Below are 19,259 nucleotides of genomic sequence, written 5' to 3' on the forward strand. Positions count from 1 at the left end.
ACTTTTTTCAGTGCAAAACAGCTCAATTGTGCTACAGCATAGCTGTGAGGCCCACCCCAGGGCCAGACTGTTTGGCCTGTGTGAGACATCTTGGCAGGGACAACAGTCTTCAGTCTTCCATGGGGAAAGCGAGCTCCCCCAGCCAGAGGGGAGCTGGCTTGTATAAGCACAAGTCCCTGCCCCTAGTCATGCAAATGAGGACTCCAAATCTTCACAGTTTGATTGAGCCAAAAGGCACTTTCCTGATTGGTCAGAATGGAGCTGCTCTGATTGGTTGGTGCTGCACAGCTCCAATTGAATGGGAAAAGCCTCAGTCCTATTGGTTGAAATAGGGAACTGCTTTATAAAGGCTGACTCCAGCGTAGGCAGGCTGTTCAGGACAGGCTTTCCCTGAAGTACAGCTTGTGTGAGAGGCCCCTGTGTAGAAATGGCTGCTAGGATCTGTGTTTTTTTAAATTTGAGTGCAGTTAACCACCACAAGCCCTTCTTAGTAGGTGTTTTCTTTTTTGAGATTCACAGGGAGAAGGAAGGACAGACAATAAACAAATAAGCAGGGTAGCTTTAGATGGCTGTGAGTGTCGGCAGTGACTGGAGGTGATGGGGGGGGAGGAGTCCTCCATGGAAGACATGAGGAAATGTGACCCAGGCAGCAGGAATAGAGAGCACAACGGCTCTAGGGCAGAGACAGGCCTGTGTACCTGTTGGAGAACAGAAGGATCCAGGTGTGGCTGGAGCCCAGCGGGCATAGGAGAGGCAGGAAGTGAGGTTAGAGAGATGGGTGGGAAGTTTGAGTGGGATCATAAGCAGGAGAGCAACAGGGTAAGCGGCTGCTGAGCAAAGGATGAAATCCTCAGTCTTTGCCCCAGACAGTTATTCAGAACAAACATAGCACTTAATTTTTGTCACCAGGCCCAGCAGTGATGGAACCAAAAATCCCATCAGGAGAGAGACACAAGCAGAGGCCACCTCTCCTCATCCAAAGGTGGGGTTCTGAGGAGCCCATTAATTGAGAGGGAGGCGGGCCTAGGTGCCAGGTGCCCCAAAAACAAAGGAGAAGACTGGCCGGGCAGACCTGTGTTCCACTTATGGATCCACCACTTTCTAGCTGTGGGGGTTCGAGCAAGTTAACTTCAGTTCCATGGGTTTTCGATTCCTTGTTTGTGAAATGAGCGTCATGAAATGCTTCCTCTGCAGGGTTATTGTGGGGCGAGGCCATATAATGCACACCCAAGACAGCCTGGCTGGTAGCAGGCTCAATAAAGGGGAGCTGCTGTTCTATTTTGTTATTAGCAATCAGTTTTCCTAGTGTTGATGTCTATTTTTGTTTAGGTATTATTGAGTTTATAGAGGGTCAGTGTTACCAAAATCAAAGGGTTTGGTGCTTGGGGTGTTCTATTAAAAAACTAGACGTGGTTGTGTGATTGTTAGGTAGTTTCGTTTACTTGCAACAAGTAAAGGAGACAGGGGACTCATGTCCGAAGTCCTTTCTCCCCCAGGAGGGAGGCTTAGCCATTGCTTATGTATACTATTTGGTTAATTGCCTGTTAATTTCTTCTTTGCAGTTGGCTGCACTTAATCCATTTGCAGTTCTGGTTGCAATTCAGGTGAAGCTCATCCACTTGCAGCTGCCTCTGCAAAAATATGGTACTACATTTTCACATTTAGCAATAATAGCGTTTAGTAAGAGCCACCCAGATCTTGAGACCCTTATCCTATCAAACATCCTATATAATAAAAGGCTAATATGCAAATTGTCCCCATGGGCGGGAGTTCAACCAACCCAGAGTTAGGTGTGCGCTGACCACCAGGGGGTGGCGCTGGCAGCAGGCGGCAGTGGAGGTGCTGCTGGGCCCCGACGAGAGCGGGACAGTGGCAGGATGGTGGAGCAGGTGAGCAGGCAGTGCCAGGCCAAGGCAGGTGTGAGTGGGGGCCCCGATCGCCCCACCGGTCGCCCCACAGATCGGTCCTGATCACCAGCCAGACTGAGGGACCCTACCCGTGTACGATTTTCGTGCACCGGGCCTCTAGTCAGGAATAATGTTATCTGGATGGACATTTACAAAATTTAAATGAAGGCCAAGTGCCTTGGCTTTTTGTGTCATCTACACCAGTGTGCCTTCTGTCAGCACAAAGAAATGGGATTGGCCATATCATGATAGCCCTAAATCCTCTTAAAAATTTAGGAAAATTTAGGAACTGGTTTAAGAATGTGCCTTGCCCACAGGAAGCCCTCCGCTGTGGCTGGGGAAGAGAGTTCGTCCTCCGGCTCACCGTGGTTTTAACCAGGAGTCTTGTTTGTACCTTGCCCGTGGTCTGTGCCCTCATGGCGCTTACTGCATGGAATTCACTTTCCCCGAGTGAAGAGCTGTCGTTTTCCCTCTCTGCATCAAAGCCTGTAAATATTCACACCTTGTCAGATAGGAGCCTCCTGGGCATCAAGTAGTTTTTGTTTTTGTTTTACCATTTCAACTTTCAGGAAGGGATCCAGCCCATGGTTTCATAATTCAGGTATAATTTACATAGCTTTTATCTTTTGATTATGCCCTAAATTTTATACCATGGGATTGTAACACTCTGTGAGTTATTTCTCACTTGAGAACTAAATATAAGTCATGCTTGTATTCTTTTGCTCAGATATTCAGATAAGTGAGATTGTTTTGTTTTGTTTTTTAACTATAATACACAACAGATGAGAGCAGACACTTGTTCATTTGTGCTGTCTTGAAAGATGGATTTTTAAAAAATACTTCCTGTTGCCTCTCAAATATGTTTTTTTCCCTCATTAGTAAGCTGACTGGTAACTATTGTGTCTTCTCTCCAGCGGCATGAGAAAACCCTTTGTTTAGAAGGATGTGCCTTGCATTTCAATGACCTTGCACCACTTTAGGGCCTCAGCTTCACAACTAGTCCCGTTGAAGCTGCAATTCCTCTTCCAGGTACAGGCTGTGCTGTGCTGGGGCCGGAGCTGGGAGGTGGGGAAGGAAGGGGCACACTTGGTCAGAGAGGGTGTTTCTGCTGCAGCCACGGGGTCCTGGGAAGGACAGAACCTTTTCCCTGAGCTTCATTTTCTTGTAACTCACCACACACCAGATGGTAAATTTGCATAAAACCCGCATTCCATTTAGGTCAGAGGACTTTCCCCTGACGGGTGTGGATACTAAAGGGGTCTGTGAGTGAGTTTCAGGGATTATTGAACCTTGGCCCCACCCACCTAAGAGTGTGCATAAAACTGTGGGTCAGCGCACATTTCTTTCTGGAGCGTTTTTATCAGATTCCAAAAGGTTCCAGGATCCAAAAGGTTAGGAAGGAACCTTCCGTTGGCATATCTCCCTCTTCATCCCCTAATTCAGTGGTCGGCAAACTGCGGCTCTCGAGCCACATGCGGCTCTTGAGCCACGGTTTGCCGCTCTGTTGACAAATGAGTTTGCCGACCACTGGGATAGGGGCTTAATCACAAGGAACAACAACAGCCTGTAATTATTGGAATCGAGAGTCTAGAGTTACCACACGGGTTAGCAGGCACCTCAGGTGCACACTGCACACACCATCTGGCTGTGCGAGCCTTATGCAGATTAAAGAGTAATCCTTACAGCACTCTTAGAAGTACCCGTGTTATTCCCATTTTACAGATGAGGAAACTGAGGAACACAGAGGTTAAGGGCCTTGACCAAGAGTGAATAGCTAATCAATGTCAGTGACAAAAAAACACAAACACTTGAAGCTGGGGGTTTGGGAGGGGGCCACAAATAAACAGGTTCAGGTTCAGCAGTTGGCATGGAGTTTTCATGACAGTTTTATAGTTTTAACTTAGTTGTCACGTGGAGGATGCTGGCCTGTGCTGGTACTCTAAGACCCCCGGTGATGGAAGACAAGCATCAAAAAGTAGCGCGAAGCACAGAGTTCTGTGAAAATGGAGGGAGACGTACACTGGCGGGTCTGCTCTCCGGGCTCAGATTGTGTGGTTGTGTGCTGCATGAGAAATAGGTGGCCGTGCCGGGGGTTAGGAAATGTCTTCCAGAAAGCCAGAACAGACATTGTCCTTCTGGTGTGCTATTTATTTGGGGGGGAATTTCCTATTCATTTGGATGCCCAGTTACACATGCCAAGTAGTTCTGTTATGCCAGGCTTATTTTAATGAAAACAATGCCAATTACTCCCACATTCATTTTCCCAAGAAACAGCCCCAGAGAGCATGCTGGTCAGGCAACCCTGGCTGTGCGGCTGGTGTGGAATTCTTTCTGGGGTTTAGTTCTTCCCACTGGTGTCTTGTACAGTGAGAAGGGAGTGAGCTTGTGCCTGACTAAATATAGCCTTCTCCAAGTCTCAGGATGGTGTGTCTCAGGCAGAAGCCCGCCTGGGTGCTGATGTTTCCCCCCCAGCAAATTTATAAGGTGTCAAATCGGTGGAGCCGCTGCCACTGAGACTCTTCTACATTTTTTAAAGGACATTTCAGAGATCATTCTAAAGTCCCTGTTTATGGCTGATTTTCACTTCACTTAAATCAAGCAGTATCTATTACCCCCAACACAATTAACCTTGTTAAAAGTTTGTAGTGTTGTTTTTTCCACGTTCAGCCCTAATGGAAAAAACACAGCGGCTACATATCGATGTTATTTCCTTAAGTGAATGCTAGTAAGGGGTCTGATTTAAAATAACCAAGGCTCCAATAATAATGATACACAAAGAATCATGTCATATACTTAGGTCTTTAGATTTAAGGTTATTGAGCAGTGTTTGTTTTTTTGCCATTCATAGGCATAAGCTTTTTATGCAGAGTAACAAATTAAGAACAGTTGGGTATATGTCAAAATCTAGTCAAGGAAATGCCAGCTGCTCATTCTTTGTAGTGAGAGTCAAGCAGTTCACAGGTCTGCTTCTGATAAAAATCTGAGCACTGTGCAATTCCTTGACTTACCATCTAGTCCAGGGGTCCTCCAACTTTTAAAACAGGGGGCCAGTTCACTGTCCCTCAGACCGTTGGAGGGCCGGACTATAGTTTAAAAAAAAAACTATGAACAAATTCCTATGTGCACTGCGGGCCTGGGACGAGTCAGCTGCTAAGCAGGACAGCAGCGGCACCCGGCGGGCCGGATAAATGTCCTCGGCGGGCCGCATGTGGCCCGCGGGCCGTAGTTTGAGGACGCCTGATAGTCGGTGATGAGAAACCCAAGACTCAGAGAGGGTAAGCTTCTCATGTTTACTCAACATTAATTTCGAATCCAGGTCTGTGGATCCTTTGCTAATGGTCTGATTGCCTCCAAAGACTAACTTGGGTAGTGGGTCCAAGGCAGAGCAGGGGGACATGAGCGGAGGTGACTTCCCCGCATCCCGTCATCAGTGGTACCTAGCAAATCCAAGGAGAGGGCCACAGGTCCCTCCTCCCGCCGACAGTCTGGGTGCTGTGTTGTTCTAGACTTACTACTGTGCATATATCACAGCACACACTCAGACTCTGTTGCTTTTCACATGAGACCGGATATCGGTGACGTGGATTGTCTGCCTGTTTGGTTTCTCCTCTTAGTGCGCCGTGGTGATGCCCTGTCAGGACGTGCAGCTCTGCCTTTCCACGTAATGACTGTGGCTCCCTGTCCGGTGAGCTTGCATTTCACATCACACATTTAGCTTTCATATCTGCAGGGTCCCGCTCGCTGCCGTGACCCTGGCCACAGGGTGCCTGAAAATGCGGGTTTTTTCCTTGCCTCCATATGACTGGCGCCCCCGCCTCTGCCATCCAGTTGCTCTATGTTTAATGCACACATGTGACCAACATGGGGCTCTGCTCTCACACGCTTTCAGCGGCTGTGACAAGAGCAGAAGGGGATGGTGAGCACTCAGTCAGGAGTTTAAGTGGCTCCGGGCGGCTCCAGGGATGGAACTTAAAGTGTTTGGCCGCAGTCCTCCAATTGCTCTCAGCATTTCTCTGCTTCCCTGGCTCATCTCCCTGTCCTCACCCTTTCAGCTTTCACTCACTGGCCCTCCCCCTTCCCACCTCTGTCCTGACCTGCTCTGTCTCCACCCCCCCCCCCCCCCCGTCCTGTGGCCCTCTCCTGAGGCACTTCAGTGAAAGTCCCTAGATTATAACATTGCAGCTCTATTAATAGAATGTCAGGCGTGTTGGTAAAACAGGTACGGCCGTTTCCATGTCATTGTTCCCATATGGTTTTTATTGGGAGCAGGTGGAGCTGGAACACGGGGCTACGTGCCCTGCCTGTGTTTACTGCAAACAGTTTCCTGTATTTGGGATATTTTAAGCTCGATTACCTCCCCCGGCTGATATGTTGCCTGTAAACTCAGCTGGTTCTCTTGGCTTCATGGTAACATGGCTCAAAATACACACTTCGGTGTAAGAGTTCAGCTAAAATAAGCACCGAAAGGTTATTAATTGCAGCCGAGTTGGGGAATAAGATGGGATGGCAGTGCTCCGAGCTGCTGTCAACGGGGTGGTTTTACTAGTATTTGCCGGATGCTGTGTGAATGCTAACGTGCTGTTTTCTGCTCTGTTCCCTCATGCCTTCCCGGATGCAGAGAGAGGTAACCATTGATTTTCGCTTCTCCCCCTTCCTGGTGCCTTCGTGTCTGGCAAAGCTCACTTGCTGTCTGTCTCCATGCCACATGCCACTGTCACAGCCGTCCTTGTCTTTGAGAGACAGAACTTTATTTTGTTTAACATTTTATCATCATCATTGTCGTGTGTCCTAGTTCTAAAGCAAAGTGTTGAATTGCATCTGGGTCCCTAATCCTCTTTGTCTCTGGCCCTGTTTGGGGAAGGTGATGGGCAGCTGAACGAGGGACGTGGTCACTGGCAGGTGGCCGAGGCAGTCTCACAGGCGCACTAGCAGTAAGCTGACGGAATATTTAGTTACGTGCCATGCTGTGTAAGGAGGCTTCTCCCGCTCCTTGGAGAAGTAATATTAGGACTTGCTTATGCTACGTATTCTCGAGTTTTATCGGTGAGGTTTGGCTCCAGGCTAATAGCCAGAAGGACTGGCTCCATTTCCATCTCTATTCTGGGCCCACATATGTGGAATTCCGAGCAACCTGTGGAAAGCATAGAACTCTGACGTGAAAGGCATTTACGCCTTGGGTCTGTGCATCTCCAGGGCTCTGAATGTCAGCCCGCCCATCGGGCCCAGTGGAGGCTTTAATCTCCTCCATTCCATAGCTCTGTCACTTAATAAAAGCTCCCTTTTCCCCACATTTTTTGTTTTTCAATTGCAGTTTACGCTCAGTGTTATTTTGTATTAGTTTCAGGTGCACCGCATAGTGGTTAGACAGTCACGTACTTTACAAAGTGCTCCCCCTGGTATTTTCAGTGCCCACCTGGCACCACACATAGTTACTGGTGTTATTGACTGTACTCCCTGTGATGTGCTTTACATCCTGTGACTGTCTTATAACTGCCGATTCGTGCTCCTTAAACGCTTCACCTCTCTCCATTTTTTAAAATATATTTTTTAATTGATTTCAGAAAGGAAGGGAGAGGGAGAGAAAGACAGAAGCATCAATGATGAGAGAGAATCATTGACTGGCTGCCTCCTGCACGCCCCCCACTGGGGATCGAGCCTGCAACCCACTCATGTGCCCTGGCCAGGAATCAAACCGTGACCTGCTGGTTCATAGGTCGATGCTGAACCACTGAGCAACACCGGCCGGGAACCTCTCTCCATTTTTGATAAAAGGATAAGGTTTTGAAATGTTTCTCCTTGAAGGCATGATCATGGTTACTGCTTGGCAAAGTAAGGAGACACAGGCCATCGCTTTAGAGTGGATCTCAGTGAACCACCTGGCTGGCTGAGCGGACTGCACTGAGGCCGCTGTCCTCCCTGAGGAGGAGCTGCTGTCTGTGCTCAGCAGGGAGGAGGGAGCAGGAAATGGCATAGACTGGGTGGGGACACTCCCAGGACCAGCCTTCCAGAGGGGATGATAAAGAGAACTTGTGAGCCTGACCTCTGGAGGTAGTGGAAGGTTCTGGAAGATGAGGGCTGGCTGTTTGGATGCGAACCCCCTCGTCTAAAGTAATAAGTCCTGTGTGAGCCAATGGTGAGGCTGTTTTCAGCGGTTGGCGAGTTCCTACCTGTGGGTCTTTTCATTGGGAAGCCGTTGCTCTGAATATGAACAGCAAGACTGCTTTAGGGACGGCTACCAATTCAGGTCCGCCCACGCCACCTGGACTATTTGCAGGTGGTAAAGTTTCAGATCTGCTGCTTACACGGCCTGTGCGGTCTCATGGAGGTGCCTGGCGAGGGACTCCCTGTGGAGAATGGCTTTACCCGGGGGATAAGCTCCTGGGGGACACCTTTTAGAATTTACTAAGTCAGCATCTTAAGCTTGCAAGGAAGGAAAAAGAAAGTTGAGTTTACCAGGCTAGAGCCTGAGCTTTGTGCTGTTAATGATGCTCACGTGTGGTGCATATGCCACAGAGTGAAATTAGAAAACAAAGTCCTGTGTGTGTGTGTGTGTGTGTGTGTGTGTGTGTGTGTGTGTGTGTGAGAGAGAGAGAGAGAGAGAGAGAGAGAGAGAGAGAGAGAGAGAGAGAGAGAAAGAAACCTCTGGATTGGCCATCTAGGAAGATGACATTTCTCACTCCCTTTCTCCCTGGTCCCTCCTCCCACCCTCAAAACAAGCTTTTCAGAGCACAATCAGAATGTAAGAGCAGGCAGTCTTGAAACAGGACTCCTCCCCCCAGGCCCTGTGTAGGTGGAGCAAAGAGGAGAGAAGGCCCTTTATCACAGAGGGCTAGAAATGGGATGTTTGGACCAAATCTCTTTGCTGCTGTTTTGTCCTTATTTGCAGGTGGGGCCCGCCCTCTGCAGTAGTAACAACTCTGTGGTTTACAGAAAGATAGGCTGGGAGGAAAGGGTTTTTACATACAATTCGAGTCTGAACATAATTCATATGCATGCAAATGGTCATTGAAACATCCCTCGTGGGTTAGGAGGCAATACTTCAGAGTAGGCTTTTTCTTGTACTTGTTTTACCACATTTATAATGATACTGGAGGCCCAGTGCACAACATTCGTGCATTGGGCGGGGGGGGGTGGGGAGAGGAGGTCCCTCAGCCTGGCCTGTACCCTCTCACAGTCCGGGACCCCTTGGGGGATGTCCGACTGCTGGCTTAGGCCCGCTCCCCACGCCAGCAGTTGAACATCCCCTGAGGGGTCCTTAGCACTGCAGGAGCAGCTGCACTTGCCAGCATGAGCCCAGCTTCTGGCTGAGCAATGCTTTCTCTGTGGGAGCACACTGACCACCAGGGGGCAGCTCCTCCGTTGAGCATCTGCCCCCTGGTGGTCAGTGCATGTCATAGCGACCGGTCTTTCCGCAGTTCTGTTGTTACAGAAAACCAGAGAAGAACCAGGCAATACTTAGAGAGATGGAGTTACATTTATTACGCGCAGATCCAGAGGAAAATGTCTCTCAAATTCTGGGCCCCAACATGGAGGAGCTTTCCCTATTTATATGTTTTTGTCTCCCAAATATGGGGTGTTTCTGGCCCCCTTTTCAAGTTCTTAAAGAGCCCCTATGTGCTGGGGCCTTGAGACCTCAACCAAAGGCTTGGCCTGGTGCCAGCACTGATAACTTCGTCCAGGGAAGGTTTAATGGCCTCTCTGAAGTGGGAGTAGTCTTATTTCCCTTATTATTTAAGCAAGCAAGCATTTACAGAAGCCAAATAGCAGGGTTAAAATTTCAAACAGCAGTTTTTATTTAAGATGGCTGCTTCACTGTTGATTTGCATTTTAGCCTTTTATTATATACGATTGCTCAGATCAAATACTATTATTCGAATGCCTGTCCCTTGCCAGCCTTCACAAGTTCCTGGCTTCAAACATAGTGTGTATTTGACCTGAGCAAATGTGGATTCTGGAGAGGAGGACTGTATCAAATTGTGGAGATGTGGTAAGGGACCCTAACCGAGGAGGTTTGGGGACAGACAGAGTGGAAGGGAGTCTAATAGAAAAGAAAGGGGTGTTACTGCCAGACAGGTCCGGGCTGCGTGTTACTCACAAGGTCAGCTTATTCCCACGCTGCCCCAGGAAGCAGAGCTCGATCCCACAAGCAAAAGTCGCAGGGAGGCAAGTTTCAGCTCATTATTTAGGGGGGAAAAATATTCTGGTTCACTAGAAATGTTCCAGCAATGGGAGACAGGCTGATGGATTGAGATTTCATATTACTGAAGTGGCCCAGGCACCGCCTGCCCAGACGGCTGTAGATGGGACTTCGAAATGTTAGTCTAGGTCAGTGGTCAGCAAACTCTTTAGTCAACAGAGCCAAATATCAACAGTACAACGATTGAAATTTCTTCTGAGAGCCAAATTTTTTAAACTTAATCTTCTTCTAACGCCACTTCTTCAAAATAGACTCGCCCAGGCCGTGGTATTTTGTGGAAGAGCCACACTCCAGGGGCCAAAGAGCCGCGCATGTGGCTCGCGAGCCGCAGTTTGCCGACCACTGGTCTAGGTGACCAGTGAGAAGTCTGTAGATGCCTTTTGATGTCCTTTTGAAGAAGATAAGAACATAAGCAAATTCTATTTATGTAAGAACATGATGGATCTGGAAGTTTGCATCACAGCGCATCGGAGCCAGAAAGGGCTCTTGGAAATTGTGTTTTCATGATTTTTTGGCATATCCCCTTTACTTAGTGATGACATTAGACTCCATGCCCAAGGTTCTATACCTCAGTGCTGTGGTTGGCAAACTGCGGCTCGCGAGCCACATGCGCGGCTCTTTGGTCCCTTGAGTGTGGCTCTTCCACAAAATACCACGGCCTGGGCGAGTCTATTTTGAAGAAGTGGCGTTTGAAGAAGTGGTGTTAGAAGAAGTTTGTTTAAAAAATTTGGCTCTCAAAAGAAATTTCAATCGTTGTACTGTTGATATTTGGCTCTGTTGACTAATGAGTTTGCAGACCACTGCCTCAGTGGAACCAGTAATAAAATAAGACTAGAATTCATTGCCCTCCAGTTCTGCACTGTCTCTGAGAGAGGACAGACACAGCCGAGACCTGCATGGCAACCACAGCTCCCATCCTTTGTGGTACAGATTTAAATACCGTAATAAGCTTTTAGACACAAGCAAGGGCCAGCAGGCCAGGCAGGCTTCTGGGCTAGACTGCACAGAGTGCAGGAGCAGGGGGCTCCCGACCGTGCAGGAGGCCAGTGGTCAGCAGGCGAGGGAGATGCCATGAGTGGACACGAGACCCACGCTCTGGAGCGGACGGGAGAGCTCCTCAGTTGGAGGAAAGATGTTGGTGGGACAAATCTGGGGAGTCCTGAAATCCAGACAAGATTTTTAGACTTCCTGTGGGTGACCATAGAGCTTTGAAGAGATTTTGCCGCCTAACAATGGGGCTGACTGTGGCATTTTGAAGGAAAAGGAGTTGTGGGTGGTGAGACTTTGTGTGTATGACTTTAGGATACGTCTCGGGAGGAAGAGCAGCCAGAGGAAGGGGGCCAAAACTGGCTTCCCTTGAGTATGGGCTTCAGAAGTGATGCCTCCTCGCACCTCGTTGTTATGTAATACGTTGCCTTGATGGTGGTTGAGACTAGGATGGAAAGGCCTCTGGAGCACAGCCCGGAGGAAGGCTGCTCCGCCCTCAGTGTGGGCCAGCTCCTCGCTCAGACCCAGCCCTCAGCCCGCTGCCACAGGACCCGCTCCTGCCGCTGACCGGGTGGCTGCTCAGGCCTGTGCTTCAGGAAGGACGGGCACTCAGGTCCGGTTGTAGCCCGGCCTCGACTGGGTATTGGGGATGAATAAGGCACAAGTCATCTTCAGGGAGCTGCACGGAATTGTGGGAAGACAAACTCATAAAGAAATATGTATGGCACCAAGTACCTTGTATGGGGAGCCGTGGCAGCACCGGGCAGGGCGCCCACCCGGCTTCAGCTGAGCCCTAAACCTCGACAGGGGCATGGAGACAGTACAGACAAAGGCAGGGAGGCGAGAGCCTGCTCGTCCCTGCGTGGTGCGGGGGCAGGCGAGGAAAGGGGGGCCCAGGGCATTTCAGAAGGTAAAATGGGCTGAACTTGGGCCTGGGGTGAGGAAGTCAGGAAGGCCTCCTGGTTCTAGCATGGAGGACACCAGCTGAGAGAGAAGGTAGGGAGGTCAGATGCAGCCAGGCTAGAGTTCAAGGGCCTGCGCGCAGTCAGGTGAAGGTGCCCCTGACCTGGAGCCGGGTTCAGGGAGTCCCACTGAGGGGCTGCCTGGGGCGTGGCAAGGCCTTGGAGCAGGCTTTCCCGCTATGCCTTCACGGTGGCCAATTGCCCCGGTGCACCCATCCCCATACCTTTCCAAGGAAGCGGAGTGTGTCTTGGGGAAAGTATCAGTCACAGTCTGTGAGAAGACCGCCAGTTCTTACATTAATAGAAATCATTAAAAATAAATTCATCTGTGATTATATATGCAGACATTATCCTGGCTTAGCAACAAACGCAAAGAAATCATCGTGATCCGTTACCAGGCGGGTACATCTCGGCATTTATTTTTCCTAAACACTTTGATCTTTAAACCACTAACAGTGAGACATTGAGTTAGATGACCTGGTTCTTTTGAAGCCAGGTAATGTCACAGTAATTACCCTTTTCATCAGCAAAATAGACACCTAAGCCAGCCCCGGCTGCATGCTCACCCTGTGGTCGCCCGCCCTGAGTGCTGGAGTAGGAGTCATGCTTAACAGAACTGGGTGCCTGGGGCAGGATCCAGTCTGAGGGGTCTCTGTGCTCCAGCACCCCCTGTGGCTGCCCATCAGCTTCCGCCAGCAGCTGGGGTCCTCCCTCCGCTGTGCACGTGTTGACGCGTCAGAGCCTTGCTTCTGTTGCCCACTGTTGGTCACAGTATCACTCATGCAAATTCGTGTTCTTCTCAAGCCTGTTTTGTTTATAATCCTATTTGTTTCTCTAAATAGAAGGTTTCTATAAAATTCCCTTCTCATTAAGGGTTTTTAGAGAGTCCACGGCTGCCGCCGACCTGGTTTGGGCAACACTGTACAGGTGTACCTCATTTTATCACACCTCGTTTCATTGCATTTAGCAGATACTACATTTTTTTACAAATTGAAGGTTTGTGGCAACCCCACGTCAAGTGAGTCTTTCGGTGCCATTTTCCAACAGGCTCAGATGAAGTTTAGTGTTTCCAGCAATAAAGCATTTTCAGTGAGGGCATGCACATTATCTCTGTAGATATAGTGCTGTTGCACACTTAATAGACTACTGTTCCGTGTAAACACAACTTTTATAAGCACTGGGGAGCCAAAAATGACACATGACTCACTGCATTTCCGTGGTCTGGCACCAAACCCGCAGTATCTCCAAGATAAGCCTGAAACATCACTGAATGACAAAACGGAAGCTGTCCCACCTAGGGCACATCGTGAGAAGGCAGGGATCTTTGGAAAAGACAATCATGCTGGGAAAATAGAAGGCAGCAGGGAAAGAGGAAGTCCACGTAGCAGGTGGAGTGACTCCATGAAAGAAGCCATAGGCCTGAGCCTGCAGGAGCTGAGCAGGGCTGCCGAGGACAGGACACAGTGGACACCACTCAGTCACAGGGCCACCAGGAGTCAGAGCCGGCTCATCGGCACCTAACACACACATGCCGGTGGTTCTGTTACTCAGAAATGAACTCCTAATGTCCATAAAGCTATTCCTCTGATTTAGGTAGCTGGTGAATTTTTTTAACCATTGCATACTGTTTACCACTGACCCACGGGCCAGTAGCTCGCTTAGCATTCCCCACCAGAATGTGTTAGTCAAGATTCCTTTTGTAACGTCCTGATGAATTTTGTTTGTACAGAGATTTTGCTTATGTAGCAAGAGACAAAGATACAAGAATTTTGAAATGTCATGTATTTCGATGTGACACACCAGCAAAAGCCATCGCCACAAGTCTCCACGAGATCTGTTCCAAGGTAAGGTGGGTCAGGGTGCAGGGGCTCATCCCTCTCTTTCCTCACTGCTGAGCAGGGAGAGGGGTGTAGGGGTGGGAGGGTGGCCCGTTGACCGCACATTGAGCCGCTGGCCCAGACACAGCGCTCTGGGGAGGCAGTGTCTTTTGTTCCACCTGGCGTGAAAGCTTGGGCTGGGAATGAAGATGTGAGTTGCTTTGGGGATCATTGAAGGGGGTGCTTCCTTCCTTCCTTCAAACCCACAGCACTATAAACGGGTGAAAGTGATGACTCTCCTAACGGAAAAGAGACCATTTGGAAGACGGCTGACAGATTTAGACAGTTTGAGAATAACGACAGCAGCTAACATTTCTGAGTGCTTACATTTAATCCTAGAACTGACATAACATTATTATTGGGGACTTAAATATTATCATCCCCATGTACAATGGAGGAAAAGAGACACAAGGGGTCAGGTGACTTGCTCAAGGTCACACAGCTAGTAAGTGGCGGAGGCGGGATTTAAACCCATATCCAGTAGTTTCTCCCCTTACCCACGGCTTCATGATCTGCGGTTTCAGTAACCCACGGTCAACCTCAATCTGAAAATATTAAATGGAAAACTCCAGAAACAAACAATTCATACGTTTTAACTTGCACATCATTCTGAGTAGCGTAATGAAATCTCGTGCCATCATGCTCCATCTGACCCAAGACATGAATCATCCCTTTGTCCAGCATATCCACACTGTGTATTCCGCCCGCCCATTAGTCACTTAGTCGTCCTGTTATCAGGTCAGCTATCGGTATCACGGTGCTTGTGTTCAAGTAACCCTTATTTTATTTACTAAATGGCTCCAAAGCCATTTGCATAACTTCCATCAACGTATATTGTTATAGTTGTTCTATTTTATTGTTGTTGTTGTTGTTGTTAATCTCTTAACCATGCCTAGTTTATCGTGGACATGTATGTAGAGGGGAAAAACAAAGTATTTACAGGGTTCAGTACTACCCACGGTTTCAGGCAGGCACTGGGACTTGGCATGGATCCCTGTGGAATAGAGGGGGGACTAATGTGTTTTGTCCCCAGAGCCCTGAAAATGGTACCTGAGAGTCATCGCCCAGAAGCAATGGGGGATGCCCACTGCACTGTCCCACTGACCACAGTGGGCCAGCAGGTCCCCACAGGCCAGGGATATTTGTGTGGGTTGTTAGTAACAATGGGAGTGAATGGAAGAATAAATTTCACCTGATTAGAAGACTATTACTGTGAGGCATAGTTATTCACCTGGTATCCCTATTCTGGCATAGTTCTCAGAATAGGCAGCTGGTTAACTTGGAAGTACAGTCTGCTCAGGTACCGGACTGGCTCGAATTGCTGCAGGCGAGCTCTGTAACCACAAGCCCAAGCTGTGATTTCTCTTCTTCAGATTATGGCCGAGCGCAAGAATGCCAAAGCCCTGGCCTGCAGTTCCTTACAGGAAAGAACCAATGTGAATCTCGACGTTCCCTTGCAAGGTAGGTCGGCGGCACCTGCTCTCTTCACGATGGCGCTCTCCATCCTACTCAGGAACCGAAGGGTCTCGGGTAGTCCCCTGGTGCTTCTCATCTCCTTAAAACCACACTCACATCCACCAGCTCATGCTGAGCGGGCCCGCGGGTCCCCCGGCCCCCACGGCTCAGAGTTGATTTGTGTCAATGGGATTAGGCATAAAGGGCCAAGATGAGTTTTGTTGTTGAACAAGATTAACAAATATTATCCCTAGTGGTTTTCTAACTCATCTACAGCCTGGGTAAGGACTAGCTAGCTAAAAAACATGTGGGTTGATATTTTGGGGGTTCTATTTAGTTATTTTCCCTGATTGCACCCTTTGTGATTAAATTTTCTCTGGGCGTCAACCACACCTAACATATAGGACAGTGGTCGGCAAACTCATTAGTCAACAGAGCGAGCCGCGGTTTGCCAACCACTGATATAGGACATCAAAATCTGTTCTTTAGTGCACATCAAAGAGACAATGACAACTTTAACACATAGGTTCCAGGTCCTGCTTTTTTTTTTTTTTTTTTTAATTTCAGAGAGGAAGGGAAAGGTAGAGAAAGAAATATCAATGATGAGAGAGAATCATTGATTGGCTGTCTCCTGCACACCCCACACCCCACACTGGGGATTGAGCCCATAACCTGGGCATGTGCCCTGACCAGGAATCAAACAGTGACCTCCTTCCTGGTTCATAGGTCGATGCTCAACCACTGAGCCACACCGGCTGGGCTAGGTCCTGCTTTCAAATGTGTCTCTGCCTGGGAAATGAAAGTTGAATGGGATTTTGATTGACGGAGCCCCAGCTTATAGAACAAGGGCCTCATTTACCTCCAAAAACAGAGGACAGTGTGGCACAGGGAGTGCGTTCCAGATGACACAGTGATGGCTGTTCTTATGTGTGTGCTGGAACCACAGAGAAAGATGTGCTGCTTTTGTTCCCTGCAGTAGATTTTCCGACACCAAAGACTGAGCTGGTGCAGAAGTTCCACGTGCAGTACTTGGGCATGTTACCTGTGGACAAGCCAGTCGGTACGTGAAGCATGTTTGTCTTTCCACCGGCAGGTGTTTGGGAGCTCAGGGGCGTGTCCGTCCTCCCATAAGGGTGGGTCTGCCGTTTCGGCCCCTTTCCTTATCTTGAATCTGGCCTTTGCACTGCCACAGCAAGAACACGCAGATCGAAAGAGTGAGGAGGACAGGCTAAGCCCCTTGGTCCCCAGAACGCAGGGACGTTGATAAAGCGGCACCTGTGTCTCGTCACGCAGCATTCCGGAGAAGCACGATCCAGGGCTTTGCTGCTCTCCAGTGGGGCTCTGTCTCTGGGGCCCGGGCGCCTGCTTCAGTCCTTGTCACCTGGTTGCCAGTGGGGAGGGCTGGGGGAGTCCTCATGCTTTCCCTTCAAGGTGTGGCCAGCAAGCAGTGCACACAGCAGTCAGCTCACATTCAGGGGCAGGGCCTCGCTGCTTGGCCAAAGGAAGCTGAGAGGCGGCGGGAGGTGCCGCCTTGACCTGGATGGACCCTCGTGCTGCTGGGGGTGTAAAATCGTGCCGCTGCTTGGGGAAACGGTCTGGCAGATCCTCAAAACGTCAGACATGGAGTCACCGTTTGACCCAGGAATTCCTAGGCACATACCCCAGTGAAATGAAAACATCCGTCCTCTCAGAAATGTGTACGTGAATGTTCACAGCAGCAGTATTGTAACAATCAAAAAGTAGAAATAAGCCAGATGTCCATCAGCTGACACGTGGATAAATGAGGTGTGATGCTGCCAGACAGAGGGATCTTACTTGGCAAGGAAGAGGGATGGCGTGCTGGCACACGCTGCCTGCCACGTGATGAACCTTGACCACATGTGCAAAGTGGGAGAAGCCAGTCACAAAGGCCCACGTACTCTGGTTCCATGTGTGGGAAATGTCCAGAACAGGCAAATCTCTAGATAGAAATTAAGTGATTGCCTAGGGCTAGGGGGTTGGGAGGCCATGGAGGGTGACTCCTAAAAGGCACAGGGTTTCTTGGTGGGCTGATGAAAATTTTCTAAAGTGGGCTGCGGTGATGGTTGCGCAACCCTGAATATACAAAAAAAAAAAAAAATTGAATGATACATTAAAAATTATTTTAATCCTCACCTGTGGATGTTTTATTTTTTTTAATCCTCACCCAAGGATATTTTTCCATTGATTTTTAGAGAGAGTGGAAAGAGTTGGGGAGAGAGGAGAGAGAGAAACTTCTATGTGAGAGAGACACATTGACTGTTTGCCTCCTGCATGCACCCCTCCTGCGATCCTTTGATGCACCAGCCAATGCTCTCACTACTGAGCCACACGGCCTGGACTGAATGACACTTTGAGTGAGCGACTTGTATGTTAATGTGAATTATATCGCAATAAAGTTGTTATTCCATCCCCCCCCAAAAAAACAGCTGTGGGAACACCCAGTAAAAGTGCCCCATTGAATAGCTCCTACAACTTTGGTAAAGGTGCCACCCTGCTTGGCCTTGTTGAAGCAACAACGTAAATGGTGGCTTCTGTTGGGTCCCCTTTCCCAAAGCTCTGTGCTTAGAAAAACGTGGCATTTGCTTGAGTACTGTTTATACAGTCAGGGCTGGGGAACCTTGAGAAAGAGAAAGGAGCATGTGGTCCGATCAGACAGGACATCACACACGACATCTCAGATGTCTCATGACCCTTCCTGTTGAAAAAGCTGGCATTTTATTTTTTTAAGCAAACATGAGAGATGAAATGTCTTCTGGGGCTATAAAAAAAAGATCAGCCTGGTGCAGCTGTTACTGGGTGATTTGGGCCCACATTTGTGTGTGATATGTAGCTATAGGGCCTTTTTCAATGATTCCTTCAATCCATGCAGGAATGGATACCCTGAACAATGCCATAGAAAGTCTCATGACCTCGTCCAGCCAGGAGGATTGGCCATCCGTGAACATGAGCGTGGCCGATGCCACTGTGACGGTCATCAGTGAGAAGGTAAGAAGGATCCCGCATACACTTGACCTGTCTGGGTGACACTGGGGTTTGGGACATAACAGTCTTCCGTGAAACGTAGGTACCTAGCCAGGGCTGGAGCTCTGGGGACTTGTGCTTGCTTATGATTAAAATAGCCTCCATTTTAAAATAAATCTGCCCTTTGCATCTGGGTGTCTGCACGCCTTTGCTTCCGTCCTGGCGCTCCTGCTTCCTTCTTCCCCACCTGCCCAGAGCGGGCGGCCATTTGCTGGCGGTGACTGGAAGCATCGCAGTATCGCACTGGTGGTTGGTTTCCTGGCCGGTCCCTCTCGGGCTCCGGTGGCAGGTGGGCTGTGTTTTCTGGGGTTGGGGGGCGGGAGAGGCTTCCGTTATGGGAAACCCTGTGGTTTGGTAGCAGCAGGGGCCACTGGTCATCTTGAGTGAGACCAGCATTCGCCTCCACTCACATTATCCCAACTTCCTGGTGGAAGAAACTGAAGCACAGAGAGGTTGGGTAACTACCCAAGGTCACAGAGCTGGAAGCAAGCAGGGTCAGGACTGATCACAGGCAGGCTGGCTCCAGACTCTCCCACCTCCCTGCCTTCGTGAAACACCATCATGGAAAGACTGCGCATCCTCGGCGGCTCCTCTGTCCTCCAGCAGGTCACCTTCAGGCCCACTTCACCTTCTAAGGGAGAGGAAGACGCTCACTGACCCTGCCTCTCTCCGGCGGCGGCACTGGGTTCTCCTCGGTCTCCAAATGGGTCTCGCCCTTTCCTGCTCCTGTGTTCCACGCCTTTGCCTCACCCAGATTTCCACTTGAACATGATTTCTCCCCAGAAAACTCCCAGGCCTCCCAGACTAGCCAGTTGGCCTGTTAATCCAACAG

General features: G+C 49.3%; 1 protein-coding gene across 14 annotated transcripts in view; it reads left to right on the forward strand.

The window, feature by feature from the left end:
- The window catches only part of APBB2 (amyloid beta precursor protein binding family B member 2), a 433,025-nt gene that overhangs the window by 320,365 nt on the left and 93,401 nt on the right, over positions 1 to 19,259 (forward strand). For 13 of the 14 annotated variants that reach the window (XR_013960184.1, XM_080661207.1, XM_080661214.1 and 10 more), the window contains 4 exons: positions 13,783 to 13,897; positions 15,304 to 15,391; positions 16,362 to 16,445; positions 18,276 to 18,391. Coding sequence is in view for 13 of the 14 variants with exons in the window: in XM_080661207.1 (XP_080517333.1) it covers positions 13,783 to 13,897; positions 15,304 to 15,391; positions 16,362 to 16,445; positions 18,276 to 18,391 (403 nt within the window). In the remaining variant the exon portion in view is untranslated. Of the gene's footprint in view, positions 1 to 6,380; positions 6,532 to 13,782; positions 13,898 to 15,303; positions 15,392 to 16,361; positions 16,446 to 18,275; positions 18,392 to 19,259 lie in introns of those variants that run through there. The other variant, XM_080661211.1, reaches the window with a different exon arrangement.

Source organism: Plecotus auritus (genome assembly GCF_963455305.1).
Source record: "Plecotus auritus genome assembly, chromosome: 1".
Lineage (NCBI taxonomy): Eukaryota > Metazoa > Chordata > Mammalia > Chiroptera > Vespertilionidae > Plecotus > Plecotus auritus.